This window comes from Fistularia commersonii, chromosome 6 (assembly GCF_037954325.1).
Source record: "Fistularia commersonii isolate RoL2024-O1a breed Wild chromosome 6, RoL_Fcom_v1.0, whole genome shotgun sequence".
Taxonomy (NCBI): Eukaryota; Metazoa; Chordata; class Actinopteri; order Syngnathiformes; family Fistulariidae; genus Fistularia; species Fistularia commersonii.
The window spans coordinates 6987018-7001744 of record NC_141289.1 but is presented as its reverse complement, the minus strand read 5'-3'; the positions used below and the strand labels follow the sequence as shown (position 1 = coordinate 7001744).

General features: G+C 46.0%; 1 protein-coding gene across 7 annotated transcripts in view; it reads left to right on the top strand.

The window, feature by feature from the left end:
• The window catches only part of LOC147233253 (dedicator of cytokinesis protein 9-like), a 75287-nt gene that overhangs the window by 51492 nt on the left and 9068 nt on the right, over positions 1-14727 (top strand). For 4 of the 7 annotated variants that reach the window (XM_086147876.1, XM_086147874.1, XM_086147875.1 and 1 more), the window contains exons 26-43: positions 693-764; positions 855-1001; positions 1126-1209; positions 1308-1419; positions 1518-1696; positions 2363-2470; positions 2614-2725; positions 2960-3090; positions 4508-4622; positions 4714-4780; positions 5552-5599; positions 5976-6112; positions 8029-8144; positions 8247-8384; positions 9711-9893; positions 9974-10087; positions 11677-11892; positions 11970-12027. In XM_086147876.1, the coding sequence (XP_086004002.1) occupies positions 693-764; positions 855-1001; positions 1126-1209; positions 1308-1419; positions 1518-1696; positions 2363-2470; positions 2614-2725; positions 2960-3090; positions 4508-4622; positions 4714-4780; positions 5552-5599; positions 5976-6112; positions 8029-8144; positions 8247-8384; positions 9711-9893; positions 9974-10087; positions 11677-11892; positions 11970-12027 (2137 nt within the window). The remainder of the gene's footprint in view (positions 1-692; positions 765-854; positions 1002-1125; positions 1210-1307; positions 1420-1517; positions 1697-2362; positions 2471-2613; positions 2726-2959; positions 3091-4507; positions 4623-4713; positions 4781-5551; positions 5600-5975; positions 6113-8028; positions 8145-8246; positions 8385-9710; positions 9894-9973; positions 10088-11676; positions 11893-11969; positions 12028-14727) is intronic. The other 3 variants (XM_086147879.1, XM_086147877.1, XM_086147880.1) reach the window with 1 other exon arrangement.

Below are 14727 nucleotides of genomic sequence, written 5' to 3'. Positions count from 1 at the left end.
TTAAAAGCATAACCTTTATCCAAACCTACTAATTGGAAAAATAATGCCTCCAAGGTCTTCTTCAGGTACTGTGAAAATAGACCAGTCAGTTTAGAAATATGCTTCTGAGCCAGATATAAGCTAATGCTAAATGTACTTTTAGGGGGTGCCAAAGAAATCGCCTTCAATATAATCATAGTAAAAGTAGTTATTACCAGTCATACTTATTACTACACATGATCATAATAATATGACAACAACAATAATAATAAATGTAATTTGAAGGCACCTTACTCGACACACAAGCACACCATACAGATAAATAATTCTTCTTCTTCTCATTTCGGCTTTCCCCTACAGGGGTCACCACAGCTAGTCAACCTTCTCCATCTAGCCCTATTCTCTGTATCTTCCTTTCTCACACCAACTACCTTCATATTCTCTCTCCCTATGTCCATAAATCTTCTGCATATCCTCTCTCACTACCCAAATACACATTTAAAAAGAGACAACTAAAATACAAACAAAATGGTAAAAATTTAACAATGCTATTCAATTTCCTTAGTAAGTGAATATAAATGGCTGATGGCAGGTGGGGGGCATATAAAATCTCACCCTGGGCGCCACAGTGAGTTCACTCTGACACATCTAAATGTTGTTTTGGAGAAATGTGACTTGAACGGCAATGAAATAACTCCATGTCCATGTTGCAGCACTCTTGGTACTTCTTCGAAGCTCTGGTGAAATCCATGGCTCATTATCTTATCGAGAGCGGCAAAGTCAGGGTAAGCCCCCCCCCCCATCCGGTTACTGTCTCTGAAACCCTCTATTCTCCCCGAAGCCTGACATCCTCTCCTGTCCTCCCGCCTCACTAGCTCTCCAGGAACCAGCGGTTCTCGGCGTCCTTTTACCACGCAGTGGAAACCTTGGTTAACATGCTGATGCCGCACATCACCCAGAAGTACAAGGACAACCTGGACGCGGCTCGCAACGCCAACCACAGCCTGGCGATGTTTGTCAAGGTGGGCGGCGCTTTCGGTGTCTGCGATGAGGGAACGATTGGCGACCTTTCAATTCTAGGCTACTGCTGAACGCTGCTTTTCCTTTGGAGGTGATATGACTGCTCTCTCTGTCTGTGACCTTCAGCGCTGCTTCACCTTCATGGACCGAGGATTTGTATTCAAGCAGATCAACAACTACATGAACTGCTTCGTGCCCGGAGACCCCAAGGTTTCACCCACTTCTTGCGTTTGCTGTTTTTAAACCGTTGAAGCTTTAACAAAGTAGTTCTAAGTTCTTCTCCGTCTGCTTCCCCGGTTTCCCCACAGACACTATATGAGTTTAAATTTGAGTTCCTGCGAGTCGTCTGTAGCCACGAGCACTACATCCCTCTGAATTTACCAATGCCCTTTGGAAAAGGTCGAATACAGAGGTTCCAAGGTGAGAATCAGCTTGCTTCTTGAATTCTGCATATTGTCCATCATCTTCCCTCCGCCCTCTCTCTGACCATGACTTTTGTCAATGGACGCCCAACGCAGATCTCCAGCTGGACTACTCGCTGACGGACGACTTCTGTCGCAACCATTTCCTGGTGGGCCTGCTGCTGAGGGAGGTGGGAGGGGCTCTTCAGGAGTTCAAAGAAATCCGCCAAATCGCTATCCAGGTCCTGAAGGGGTTGATGATAAAGCACACATTCGATGACCGTTACACCGCCAAAGTGAGTTCTGCTGCTCCTCCATTTCCTTAATGGACTGTATATGGAAATTATGAGCAATTTGAATAAAACATGGGATGAATGTGTGTTGTTCTGCATGCCCCCAGGAAGTTTAAAGCCTATATACCCAAATCAGCAATGCTATTTACTGGAAACTAAGGCATGTTCATTTATGCATCATTGCTTGTAAATGTCCTTAAAAGATTCTAGCACAAATATAATGCCAGATATTATTTTCCAAGTAAAGGAAGTTGCATATTGATAAACTTAAGAGAATATTTAATTATTTAGAAAAAAAAACGTTATTCAACATATATTCTCTGTTTAACGATAAACTAAGGCAATTATTATGCAATATTCATAATTTAAAAGTACATTGGTGTAATTATTTATTGTTATAATCATGGCCGGCTGTTTGGAATGGGAGCTGCCGGGCAGGAGGTCTGGAGGAAGACCAAAGAGAAGATTTATGGACGTAGTGGGAGAGGATATGAAGTTAGTTGCTGTGAGAGAGGAGGATACAGAGAATAAGGTTAGATGGAGAAGGTTGATTTGTTGTGGCGACCCCTGAAGGGAAAAGCCGGAAGGAGAAGAAGAAGATGGCCAGCTGTTTTTCAAGTATTATTTTTATTTTGATAAATCATGAAGATATAATATTTGTCCTCCCAGAGTCAGCAAGGCAGGCTGGCCACCCTCTACCTGCCCCTGTTCGGCCTTCTGCAGGAAAACGTCTACAGGCTGGACAGCAAGGAACCAGGCGCCCTCACGAACAGTAATGTAAGAGCGACCTCTAGTGGTGAAAGGGAGAACTGCATGGTGTATCTCACCAGAGAGCCCCTCCTGTGCACTCTCTGTTAGCCCAGTTAGCCAACATGTGGATATCATATTATCTAAAATAATTGTATATTTTGTGCCGTTAGAACATGAGGGAGGACTCTCTGGTGCCCACCTCCATGGTGACGCCCCAGAAACCCGCCAACTGCATAGAAAATGCTCTGCACAAAGAGGTTTTCGGGGTCATCTCTGGAACAGGTTCGTACCAACTCCACCCTTTTTAGTAAGATCGATAAGATGGTCGGTGCTAATATTCAGGGATTTCCAGGGGTAAATGCTCTCCTTGGGAATCAGGAACATCTCAAAAACTGTTCTCTTCCCACGTCTCTTTTTTCTCACGGAGTGACAATGAATCACTGCCATGGAATTATGACGTAGAAGCAGATGTTACCAGCAGGCCTTGTTCTAACCTGCTCTGATCTGTCACTCCAGCCTCACCCCACAGCTCCACGCCCAATGTCAGCTCGGTGCACCACGCGGACTCCAGAGGCTCCCTGGTCTCCACGGACTCGGCAAATAGCCTGCTGGACAAGAGCAGCGACAAGACCAACTCCCTGGAGAAGGTAGATGGACACAGAGGTGCCTCTGCAATTTCCTTCGGGATTAATAAAGTTGTTCTTATTCTCTCACAGCGTTTGACCCAACAACTAGCACAGAATGATCTGATCTTAGCCTCAAGAATGATTAAATTCATATTTGTCTCCTATTAAACACTGAGAAGTGCGGCACACTGGTGCAGGGATTAGACCCTCCACGTCACAGCAAGAAGGTCCCTGGTTGGATTCCCACAGGGGGCCTTTCTGTGTGGAGCTTCCATGTTCTTTCCATTTTTGCGTGGGTTTCTTCCAGGTTCTTTGGTTTCCTCCAAACACATTCTGGAGGTTCATTGGAGACCCTACATGAGAGGGTGAATTATTGTGTGTCTCTATATGTGACTCTGTGATGGATCAGTCTAGGGTGAACTCCTTCGTGACCTCGAGTGCAGGACAAGCGGTATAGAGAATTAGTGAATGAATGAAATATACTGAGAAAGTTTCTAGGAAAGTTATACCACTGAGAAAGTTTGTTTTGAAAATTAGATGCTCTCTCAGTTTAGACCTCCTCTCTGCTCCCAGTTCTCAGAGCCATTATTTCCATGGAAAGGTAGATGAACTGTACATATGATAGATGAGTAATATGACCTTCAAACCCTTTGCCTGCCTGGTGAAGAACCTCTTTTATGTCACTGCATTTATTTATTAAACCCGTGCAGTATTTTGCATGTCTCCTGACGGCAGCGCCGCCTTAAAAGGAGTCCGATGTGATGTAGCGTTCATCCGTGCTGTCTGGCCCTCCACCCTCACTGCTTCCAGAGCCGCCCACCCAACCACCTCGTTGCCGCGGTAATCTCCCAACGTCAATCCAGGGAGAGATTTGCCAGGTGGCACACCGTCAATGTGCCCCCTCTCGCCCTGGAGGCCGAGCGCAGAGCCCCCCCTCCCAGTCGAGCGGCCAAGCGGGCCACTGTGGACTTCTCCCTGCTGTCCTCCCCGCTGCCGGAGCTTCCCCCTGAGTGCCAGGAGCCGCGGCCAGACGGAAACCACCAGGAAAACATACAAGTACTCCGCTCAGGGCTCTTCTGCTGTCCTCAGCCTCGGCTTCCTGTGCAGAAACCAGCAAACTGTGGTCGCTTTCAGCCAGACTCGTCTGATGCCGCAGACATCAGACACCTGACGCTCAGGAGGTCCTGGTTTGCGGATATCTGCACAAAAAAAACACCTGAGTGTCCCCTATCTTTTTTTATTTTGAATGCTGGAGTTTGACCTTCTCCCTACCTTGTGATGGTTCTTCAGTGCTCCTCTGCACCCTCCGGGGAAACGCTTGATGTTTCCCGTGTGTTGAGATTCCAGGGAATGAGAGTGATCTCTGAGTTGTCTTTCTGGGTGGGGGATGACGTTCTCCTGGCCCACTAGTGATAACTAACACTCCGTTCTCCATCAGAACCAGTGTGCATCGGCGCTTGGCAGCGCGGCTCTGCGCTGCGACAAACTGGACCGCGACGAGATCAAGAACCTGCTGATGTGCTTCCTGCATATCCTCAAAAGCATGTCGGAGGGTAGGAGACCAAATGTCTCAAATGCCTGTCTTTACAGCAGAATCACCCTTTCACAGGGCGTCTCATACGCAGTCCCTCTCTTTCCCCGCAGAGGCCCTTTATGCGTACTGGAACCGAGCGGCTCCCTCTGAGCTAATGGACTTTTTCACATTAATAGAGTAAGTACCGTGTTGCACTGTGTTCACAATAGTGTATTTGTTTACAGGTGAGCCTTCTTTTAATCAATACATTAAACAGCAGTTTGCTGCATGTTTTATTTCAATCTTGCAATTTAATCACATTAACTCATGCTCTTCACATGACTGTCACTTCCAGTGAAATTGGCCTTTATTCATCATTTGCTGAGAGGACCTCAGTGTTATTGGATTTAATGATTAGATTTCAAGTTATGTTTGAAGCACAGTGAATATGGTTCCACAGGCTCTGTGGCTTTAAGCGTCCAGAGAATCAGGCAGCCTCTGGTTCTCAGCAAAACCTCGAAAAAAGAGGAAGAACAATCCTGATGGCACTCCAAGCAGACACCATCTGTCGGGATTATGTAAAACTCATATTCCCCAAACCTCTCTGAGTCATATGGTACGAGCCAAGGTAGAAACCACTGAGTAGGGCAGGGGTCCATTTGTTTATTACACTGGTTGTGGGGGAATGAAGGCAATCTGTAATGTGCATCTGTTAATCACACCTTTATGTGAAGACACAGGTGACTGTCCTACCCTCCGTTGCCATGGAAACAGCCATCACTCCCCTTCCCGAAACTCTATCTGCTATTTCAACCCATTCATCTATAATCTCCAGTCTTTATAAACTGTCGATAAACAATTACGGCGAACATGTTCACGACCATCATACCAAATCGCCGATGTCTGGCAGCTCTCGTGTTGTCACGGTAACGATTTTACAGTGATGCTCTATCTCTGTTTGGTCCACAGGCTGTGTCTCCGTCAGTTCAGATACATGGGGAAGAGGTTCATCGCCAGGTACAGTAACGGTTGCTTTTTAAAGACAGTGACCCGATTCATCGCCCAACTAACGAAATTAACTAACTAACCCTCTTAAACCCTTGCTTTTGGGGAACTTGTTACCCGTAACGCTGCTGGCAACTTATTTAATGGTTATTGTCCTGGGCCCCCCCTCGTCCTGCATGGTAAGAACTCTCACTCTTCTACTCACACAGCACGATTCCTAACGTTAACACATATTCAATCTCTCTGCGGCCTTCATCACCGCGCTCATCCACATCCTAATCTCACCCATCTGATTCTGTTATCGTGCTGTCATCACTTGATCCATCACTTCAGTGTTTGACGACGATTAGCCGCTGTCTAAAAGAACCGCTGTCCCCTTCACCAATAGGAGCCAGGAGGGGGCGGGGCCTGTCGCTCCAGACAGGAAGTCTCTTACTTTGCCCGTGTCACGCAGCAGAGCCGGTATCCTGCACGCCCGCCTGCAGCAGCTGGGAACCCTGGAGAATGCACACACCTTCAACAACAGTAAGCTGCTGCCGGTCGATAGCCTTAACTGGACATCCGCGCACCGCCCTGTGAAGACAAATCACTGCATTTATCATTCTCATCCAGAGGAATCAATTAAGTGCATAAATCCATATATTAGTTTAATATATGATGGCCCGGGGAAAACAGCAGATATTACAGAATCATCATTCATTTACAACTCGCAGAATTATCTGTTCTAAGCAGCAGACGCAATCATATATGCTTGTGAATCTGTTGGGAAACCTGGAAAAAAGATCAAAATTTGAAAAAGCAATTTATTCCTGATAATTGTTTCTCCTCATTCGTCAGCTCCACATTCGCCAATAAATGTTACACCTCATTTATTTGCAATTCAATTTTTTCTAATTTCTCTCCGGGTGGGGTTTAGCTATTTATTTTTTGGAACATGTACGGTCAGGTTTATGCAAATTTAGGATAAAATAACGCCTTTTTTATTTAAATTAAATTTTGTAGCAGTTGAGGCTCAAGTATGTAAGCCATGGGAGTGAGTGTTTAAGACAAATGAGCACAGGAAATCAGCAGTCCGGAAACTTTCCTCCGAAAACCCAATTACTTATGAAGTAAACACATAAATTATTTTTCAATCTCAGAATAATAATTCCCTTCGGCTCCCAGGCAAACATGATTCAAACGTTCTGTCTGTATGTGCGTGTGCCCATGTGTGTGTGTGCATGTGTGTGTGTGTGTGTGTGTGTGTGTGTGTGTGTGTGTGTGTGTGTGTGTGTGCGCGTGTGTCTGTGTGTTTGTTTAAAACCTATACCATTTCCGTGTAGGAAATTTCCATTTGGAAAGGAAAACCTGAAGGAAAATGTATTTAGAGGCACAGAATGAATATACCTGTATGTATAGGTGTGTGTTTATATATATATATATATATATATATATATATATATGTGTGTGTGTGTGTGTGTGTGTGTGTGTGTGTGTGTGTGTGTGTGTATATATATATATTCATATTTTTAAATTATTAGGATTTTTAGGATTTTTTTAATTTCATTTTAAGAGAAAGAGAGAAATACAAACAGATTCCAAAATTCCTTTAGATCAGCCAATCAGACTCACGTGTATGCATATATATCTACCTCTATATAGATAGATATATATGTATATATCCATATATATATACATATGTTTGAATGATGTCTTACATGCCCAGTCATAAGAAATTTGCAAAATTTTAAGCTGGTCTTGTTTCATTTACATTTCACTTTGTCCGAAATGCCAAATGCCAACAAGTTGATGTTTATGATATTTGATACTCAACAACTCAAAAGACATTTTTATTGGCGTCATCAAATCACATTGCCCTTTACTGGCCTCCAGTGGCAGGAATGTGGAACTGCAAACGCTTAAATAACTGCGTAGCTGAAGATCCAGTATAAAGGTGTGATCTCTAAGTTTTATCAGTGACTGAAATACAACATCGTAAATGAAGATTAGAGGGGGAGGTGTGTTTGATTTAAAGCCGAGTCAGAACACATGTGTGCGACACCAACTGGAGGATCTATCAATCATTGCACAGCAACTTTCTTCCTCATGTTTGGAACATTGTCAGCAATGCTTTTCTTCAGTTCACACACAGATAAGAGATTATTAAATAGTTTGTCATCCTTACTCTTCCCTTTAACTCGCCTGCGGAGATTGATGAGTGCAAGAGGTCCATGTTTAATAACAGATTTCAGGCTGTGAGGGGAAGACGGGCAGGGGGTGTGAATTTGTGTTTTACCCTCATCCCCCCGGGTTTTATCTGGCGGAGAGATTATTAACTCTTTGCAAATATTTGATGTGTCAATTGCACTTATCAGCTCAATTAAACCTGCATTTCATAATCAATCATATTTATTGGCCCAGTAAAAATCCAGCAATGTCCTTGTATCTTATATTGGGTTCAGTGTACTCCCACACTGAAGCAGATGTGAGCAGCCAATCCCTCCTGGAGGCCAACGTGTCCACAGAGGTCTGCCTGACGGTGCTGGACACCCTCAGTATCTTCATCACAGGGTTCAAGGTAGACCATGTGGCAGGGATGCCAAAACACGACATCTGGTGTGTTCAATCCCATTTTTCGCTTTACAGCGTACCCTCCTCCCCCTCCTGTGTCCCCCCCCAGACCCAGCTGAACACAGATCTGGGTCACAATCCCCTGATGAAGAAAGTTTTCCAGGTCCACCTATGCTTCCTGCAGATCCCGCAGTCGGAGGCTGCTCTCAAGCAGGTCTTCATCTCACTCAGGAACTTCATTTACAAGGTGAAGCACCCTCCGTCGACGTCCTCTTTTTAACCCATTCACGTCTGATGCAATGTTTTTATCTCGACTTCATGCTCGGCTCACACAGAAGCACATTTGTTGTAGTCAGTGTTTGAGATGTTTGAGGTGTTTGTCATGGCGTTACATCTGTCCTCCACGTCTGTGGACGCTCTTAGTCCTCCACCTCGACCCAGGTGAGCGAACAGGCCATCTTCACCCGAGCCGCACGCTTACCTGTTCAGATTCTGGCTCAGGTGTATCCCTGGGATTCACGCACGACGACACACACATCAAAACAACGACCCCATCTAACCCCATTGCTGCACAACAACTCATTGCATTACATTACATTACAGTCATTTGGCAGATGCTTTTATCCAAAGCGACTTACAAAAAGTGCGAATCAGTCACTAAAGATCCGAAGTACCAGTAGTCGAAAGTCAGAAGTGACCACTCTACCAAATAGCCATCTCAAAACCATATACATGCATACATTCATTTCATCGTTTTTTTTTTTTTTGGGGTGTGTGCATGCACACGGGGGTTGGGGGCTAAGTGCGATTAGCAGGGTCGTGCTTGGTGAAGACGTATGTTTTCAGCTCACGGCGAAAGATGGGCAGCGACCCCGCTGTTCTGACCTTTTTCGGGAGGTCGTTCCACCACTGAGGAGCGAAGAGGGCTCCGGGGGATCTGAGTGATGGGATGGACGGTCGTAGAGGGGAGGATCGGAGTGGACGGGTAGGGACATGTGGCTTGACCATATCCTGGAGATAAGATGGGGCTGTCTCATTCACCGCCCGGTAGGCGAGCACCAGGGACGTGAACTTGATGCGGGCTACTGGGAGCCAGTGTAGGGACATAAGAAGGGGATACAGTCATTTTGGCAGATGCTTTTTATCCAAAGTGACATAGAGTGGAGATACTAGGGATTGAACCCAGGACCGCATACCACTGAGCTACACATTCACAATCAGACCAACACCAACCCCAGCAGGTAAACACCTGAAAGTTAGAACCTCTGGAGAGAGGAGGAACATATGCAAGGAGGGAAACCAAGTCCAGTTGCCACCACAAGAACTGACGATGATCTTTACTCCACCTGGATGAGTGCAGACCGTTCACCCTCCAACAATCTGTGTTTAGGAGACCAGGCCAACTTTATCAAACCACCATGAGAGCCGACTCTTGTATGCTAGCATCTGGAAAGGATTGATTCGAAAACAGCAGATGTGATTGTTTGGCCGGGCAGCAGTCGACAGATTGCTCTGCGAAGACTTCAGGCCTCAGGTGTTTGAGTTTCCGTTTCATTCCCCGTGTGTCCTCCAGTTCCCCTGCACCTTCTTCGATGGCCGCGCCGACATGTGCGCCTCCCTGTGCTATGAAATCCTCAAGTGCTGCAACTCCAAGCTGAGCTCCATCCGCAGCGACGCAGCGCACCTGCTTTACATCCTCATGAAGAGCAACTTCGATTACACCGGACGCAAATCCTTTGTGAGGACACACCTGCAGGTCGGTGGACCCGTCAGTTCTCCCTCAGCGGGCTAGCGGTGCATCGCCACCAGCTCTCAGCCATGTGCCTTCACTCACAGGTGGTGATCGCTGTCAGCCAGCTGATTGCCGACGTCATCGGCATCGGCGGCACGCGTTTCCAGCACTCCCTCTCTATCATTAACAACTGTGCAAACAGCGACAAGAACATCAAGGTGAGTGGGGCCTCGCTCAACAGGTGAGCAGGGCTAGTTTTTACAGCCAAACACACTGAGTAAGCCTGTCAGTTTTTATTTATACACTGCAAAATCACAGGTTGACACTTCCCATGCAGACTCGCACTCTTTAAGATGAACTACAGCAGGGGTCTCAGACTCGCGGGCCAATTGCGGCCCTCCGAACGATATTTTGTGGCCCCCTGCATGAAATCAAATCTTTGTGTTAGTGCGGGATGCACGTTTTTTCTCACATGCATTTGGGGGGTTTATACAGTGGGTTTTAAAAAAAAAAAAAACACGAAAAAATGAAAAAGTAACTTTGCAATGTATTTTTCGCTTCAAAATTTGAAAACAAAATGATTTTTTGATGAAAAAAAGTCTAGTGACATTGTTGAAACGATCTTTTCTTTTCTTATTTCTATAAAAACCATAAAAACGATAGCAAAATAAAAAAGAAGGGGTAAAATTAAAAGATTGACAAAATAAACGTCACCCTCGTGGAAGCCGGCATACCCGCAAGCCGGTATAGTCCCGATTTGCAGATGCTTTGCGCAGAAGTTCAGAAGCAGAAGTCCCATTAACCAGGTAAAATAAATATTTATGAAGATATTTTCCAAATATTTATTTTTGATTGTTTACTGACACAATGATTTTTTCCCAATTTACTTTTAAAATTCAGGTCAAGGCTGCGCTACACGCTCTGAAAGCCCAAAGCTCAAAATGTTAAAAATGTGTTCATTCCATAAATAAAATAAAACTTTCTCTGTAGCACTTTGTGGATTTCATAAGCAACACACTACACACTTGTTTATACAAAGTGTAAAGGTAATAAAAAGCAATATATACAGCGGTACCTTTATTTTAGACATCAAAAATTATTTGCTGCTCCCAGTGTTTTGTTTTCCATAGAAACCAGGTCCAAATGGCTCTTAGGGTGTTAAAGGTTGCCGACCCCTGACTTAGACCTAGTTTCTGCCGATCATTTCTTACATTTATATGACAAGCCACCATAACCTAGACCCAGCCAAAACCCTGCCAGTTTTATTCGAAAACTCCCCGCAAGTCATTAGAACTGAAGAAGCCTCTCAGAAGAGGGATGAAACATCTACAAGTGAAGAAATTCTAGTCCAGTTGCCATGACAAGAAGATTTAGACAATAATAGCTTTAATATTCATAAGAGGAATAAGAATGGTGGACGCCTGGCCAGACACTGCAATTCATCAAGCCATGCGATTATGGTTAATTCTATCTTTCAAACATTGAACCTGTACATTGAAATATCTCTCCTGGACCCCGAATTGTCGTTTATTCTGCTCAGGCATAATTTAAATATACCTTTAAATGAAACAAGGACAAACTCCTGCCCAGTAATCACCTCTGCTCATTATCATTAATGAACAGTATTTCTTCCAGATTTACACTCAGAGCTGATTTTGCACCTAATGTAAAGTTATCAATACAAAACTGTTGCAAAATGCATTTAACAAAGATTGAGTAGTTTTTCCTCAGTTATTTTTAAACAGAAATGGAAATTTGAGGTGTTTCGAAAATATTGAGCTGTACTGTTGCCCGCTGCGCTTTGTAGCACACGGCATTCTCCTCAGACGTGAAAGACCTGACAAAGCGTATCAGGACGGTGCTGATGGCAACAGAGCAAATGAAGGAGCACGAGAACGACCCCGAGATGCTGGTGGACCTCCAGTACAGTTTGGCCAAGTCGTACACCAGCACGCCAGAGCTGCGCAAGACCTGGCTGGACAGCATGGCGCGCATCCACAACAAGAATGGCGACCTCTCCGAGGTATTTTCAAGCCTGGCAGTAAGAGATGAGATGACACTGCTCAGACTGAAGGGACCTTTCTGTGCTCCCCTCTGCAGGCAGCCATGTGTTACGTGCACGTCGCCGCTCTGGTGGCCGAGTACCTGTGGAGGAAGGGTGAGTGCTTTGTGCTCGTATTGTAAAAAACAAATAATCAGACCAAGGATTTTCCCGGCCAGAAAATCTCTGCTCTCTTATATTGTTTTCTTTTATCTGAGGTACGCTGATTCTCGGTTTTCTTTTTCTGCAAAAGTAAATGTGGCCATTATTTATGACATGTACTATATTTATTACTTCATTGGCATTTTGGAGATAAATTTACTCCAACACTGCTGAGTATTTGGAAACAGCCAGAAAAACACTTGTCTGTAAGAATGAATGGCCGTATGTCTGGTGCTGCATTCAAAAGCACAATATGTCAATATGAAATCACATACACAGAATGCTTCTACTATTCAAATGGTCTCCACTTATATAGCGCTCTCACACCACATTCACCCATTCACATGTACTCTTACACTGATGGCACTAACCAGACCATCGCCAGGGTTCAGTGTCTTTGTGGCCGAGAATTGAAAGATTGATGCAAGGTACAACTACTCATTGACACCTGTATTGACAATACTATCTGATGATATAATAAAACATGATATAATATGCTATAATCTACCCATCCGTCTTCTGCCACTCATCCTGCACTCAGGGTCGCGGGGTATGCTGGAACCTGTCCTAGCTGCCATCATGCAAGAGGCAGGGTACACCCTGGACTAGTTGCCAGTCTATCGCAGGGCCACATACAGAGACAGAAATTCAGCAGAACCCGAAGGTTCTCTATGGGAGAACCCGGAGGAAACCCATAGAGACACTGGGAAAACATGCAAACTCCACACAGAAAAGTCCCCTAGTCAGAGTTAAACCAGGGTCCTCTGAGGCCAAAGCGCCAACTACTACGCAAACGTGCGCCATGTTTTATCATAATATAATATAATATAATATAATATAATATAATATAATATAATATAATATGGTACGTGAGCCGCCACCTTACCGTGATGGAGGGGTTTGCGTGTCCCAGTGATCCTGGGAGCCATGGTGTTGGGTGCTTTATGCCCCTGGAAGGGTTTCCCAAGGCAAACAGGTCCCAGATGACGGACCAGACAAAGTGTGGCTTAAAAGACCTCCCATGAAGGAGACAGTCATTGGACCCAGTTTTCCCTTGCGGCTCGGTGGCAAGCGCCTGGTGGCCAGGTCTTTACTTGCATCTCTTCCCCTGGGCTCACCAGCCACAGAAAGGGTCAAGGGGGTCGGGTGCAGTGTGAGTCGGGTGTTAGCCAGAGCGGGGGACCTTGGCGGTCCGATCCTTAGCTGCAGAAGCTGGCTCTTGGAACATGGAATGTCGCCTCTCTGGCGGGGAAGGGGCCCGAGGTGGGGTGCGAGGCTGAAAGATTCCAACTAGATTCAGTCGGACTCACCTTGAGGGGTCTGGAACCAGGTCCTTTGAGAGGGGCTGGACTCTTTTTTTTTTATTCTGGAGTTGACCCTGGTGAGAGGCGCCTGGCAGATGTGGACATATTGATTGCCTGCTGTCTCAGCACCTGCATGTTGGGGTTCAACCCGGTGGACGAGAGGGTAGCCTCCCTCCGCCTTCAGGTGAGGGGATGGGTTCTGACTGGCAAGGGCTATTTAGCGGTGCTGGAGAAGAGGGTCCGGGTCATTGAACCTCAGATCCAGAAGGAGCAGTATAGCTTTCATCCTGGTCATGGAACAGTGGACCAGCTCTCTACCCTCGGTAGGGTCCTTGAGGGGGCATGGGAATTTGCCCAACCAGTCTACATGTGTTTTGTGGACTTGGAGCAGGCATTCAACCGTGTCCCGCGGGTAATCCTGTGGGGGATGATCCGGAAGTATGGGGTACCGAACCCATCATACGAGCTGTTCGATCCCTGTATGATCGGTGTTGGAGCCCGCTCCGCATTGCGGGTTGTAAGTCGAACCCATTTCAGATGAGAGTTGGACTCCGCCAGGGCTGCCGTTTGTCATCAATTCTGTTCATAACTTTCATGGACAGAATTTCTAGGTGCAGCCAGGGTGTTGAGGGTATGCGGTTTGGTGGCCACAAGAGTCTCTGCTTTTTGCATTGATGTGGTTCTCTTGGCTTCATCAGGCCATGATCTCCTGCTCTCATTGAAAAGGTTCGCAGCTGACTGTGAAGCGGCCGGGATGAGGATCGGCACCTCCAAATCAGAGACCAATGGATGGAATGACCACTCCGGTTCGGGGAAGAGGTCCTGCCCCGAGTGGAGGAGTTCAAGTATCTCAATGTCTTGTTCACAAGTGAGGGGAGGATGGAGATCAACAGGCGGATCAGTGCCGCATCTGCAGCGATGCAATCTCTGTACTGGTCTGTCGTGGTGAAGAGGGAGCAGAGCCAAAAGGCAAAAGGCGCTCAATTTACCCATCGATCTACGTTCCCACCCTTACCTATGGACGCGAGCTGTGGGTAGTGACCGAAAAAAACAAGATTGCGGATACAAACAGCCGAAATGAGTTCCCTCCGCAGGGTGGCCAGACTCTCCCTTAGAGATAGGGGTTCGGTCATCCAGGGGATGCTTGGAGAAGAGATGCTAGTCCCCTCCATAGAGAGGAGCCAGATGAGGTGGCTTGGGCATCTGGTCAGGATGCCCCCTGGACACCTCCCGGTCAAGGTATTCTCGGCATGTCCATCTAGGAGGAGACCATGGGGAAGACCCAGGACACGTTGGAGAGACTATGTCTCCTGGCTGGCCTGGGAGTGCTTCAATTTGTGTCTGCGTGGGT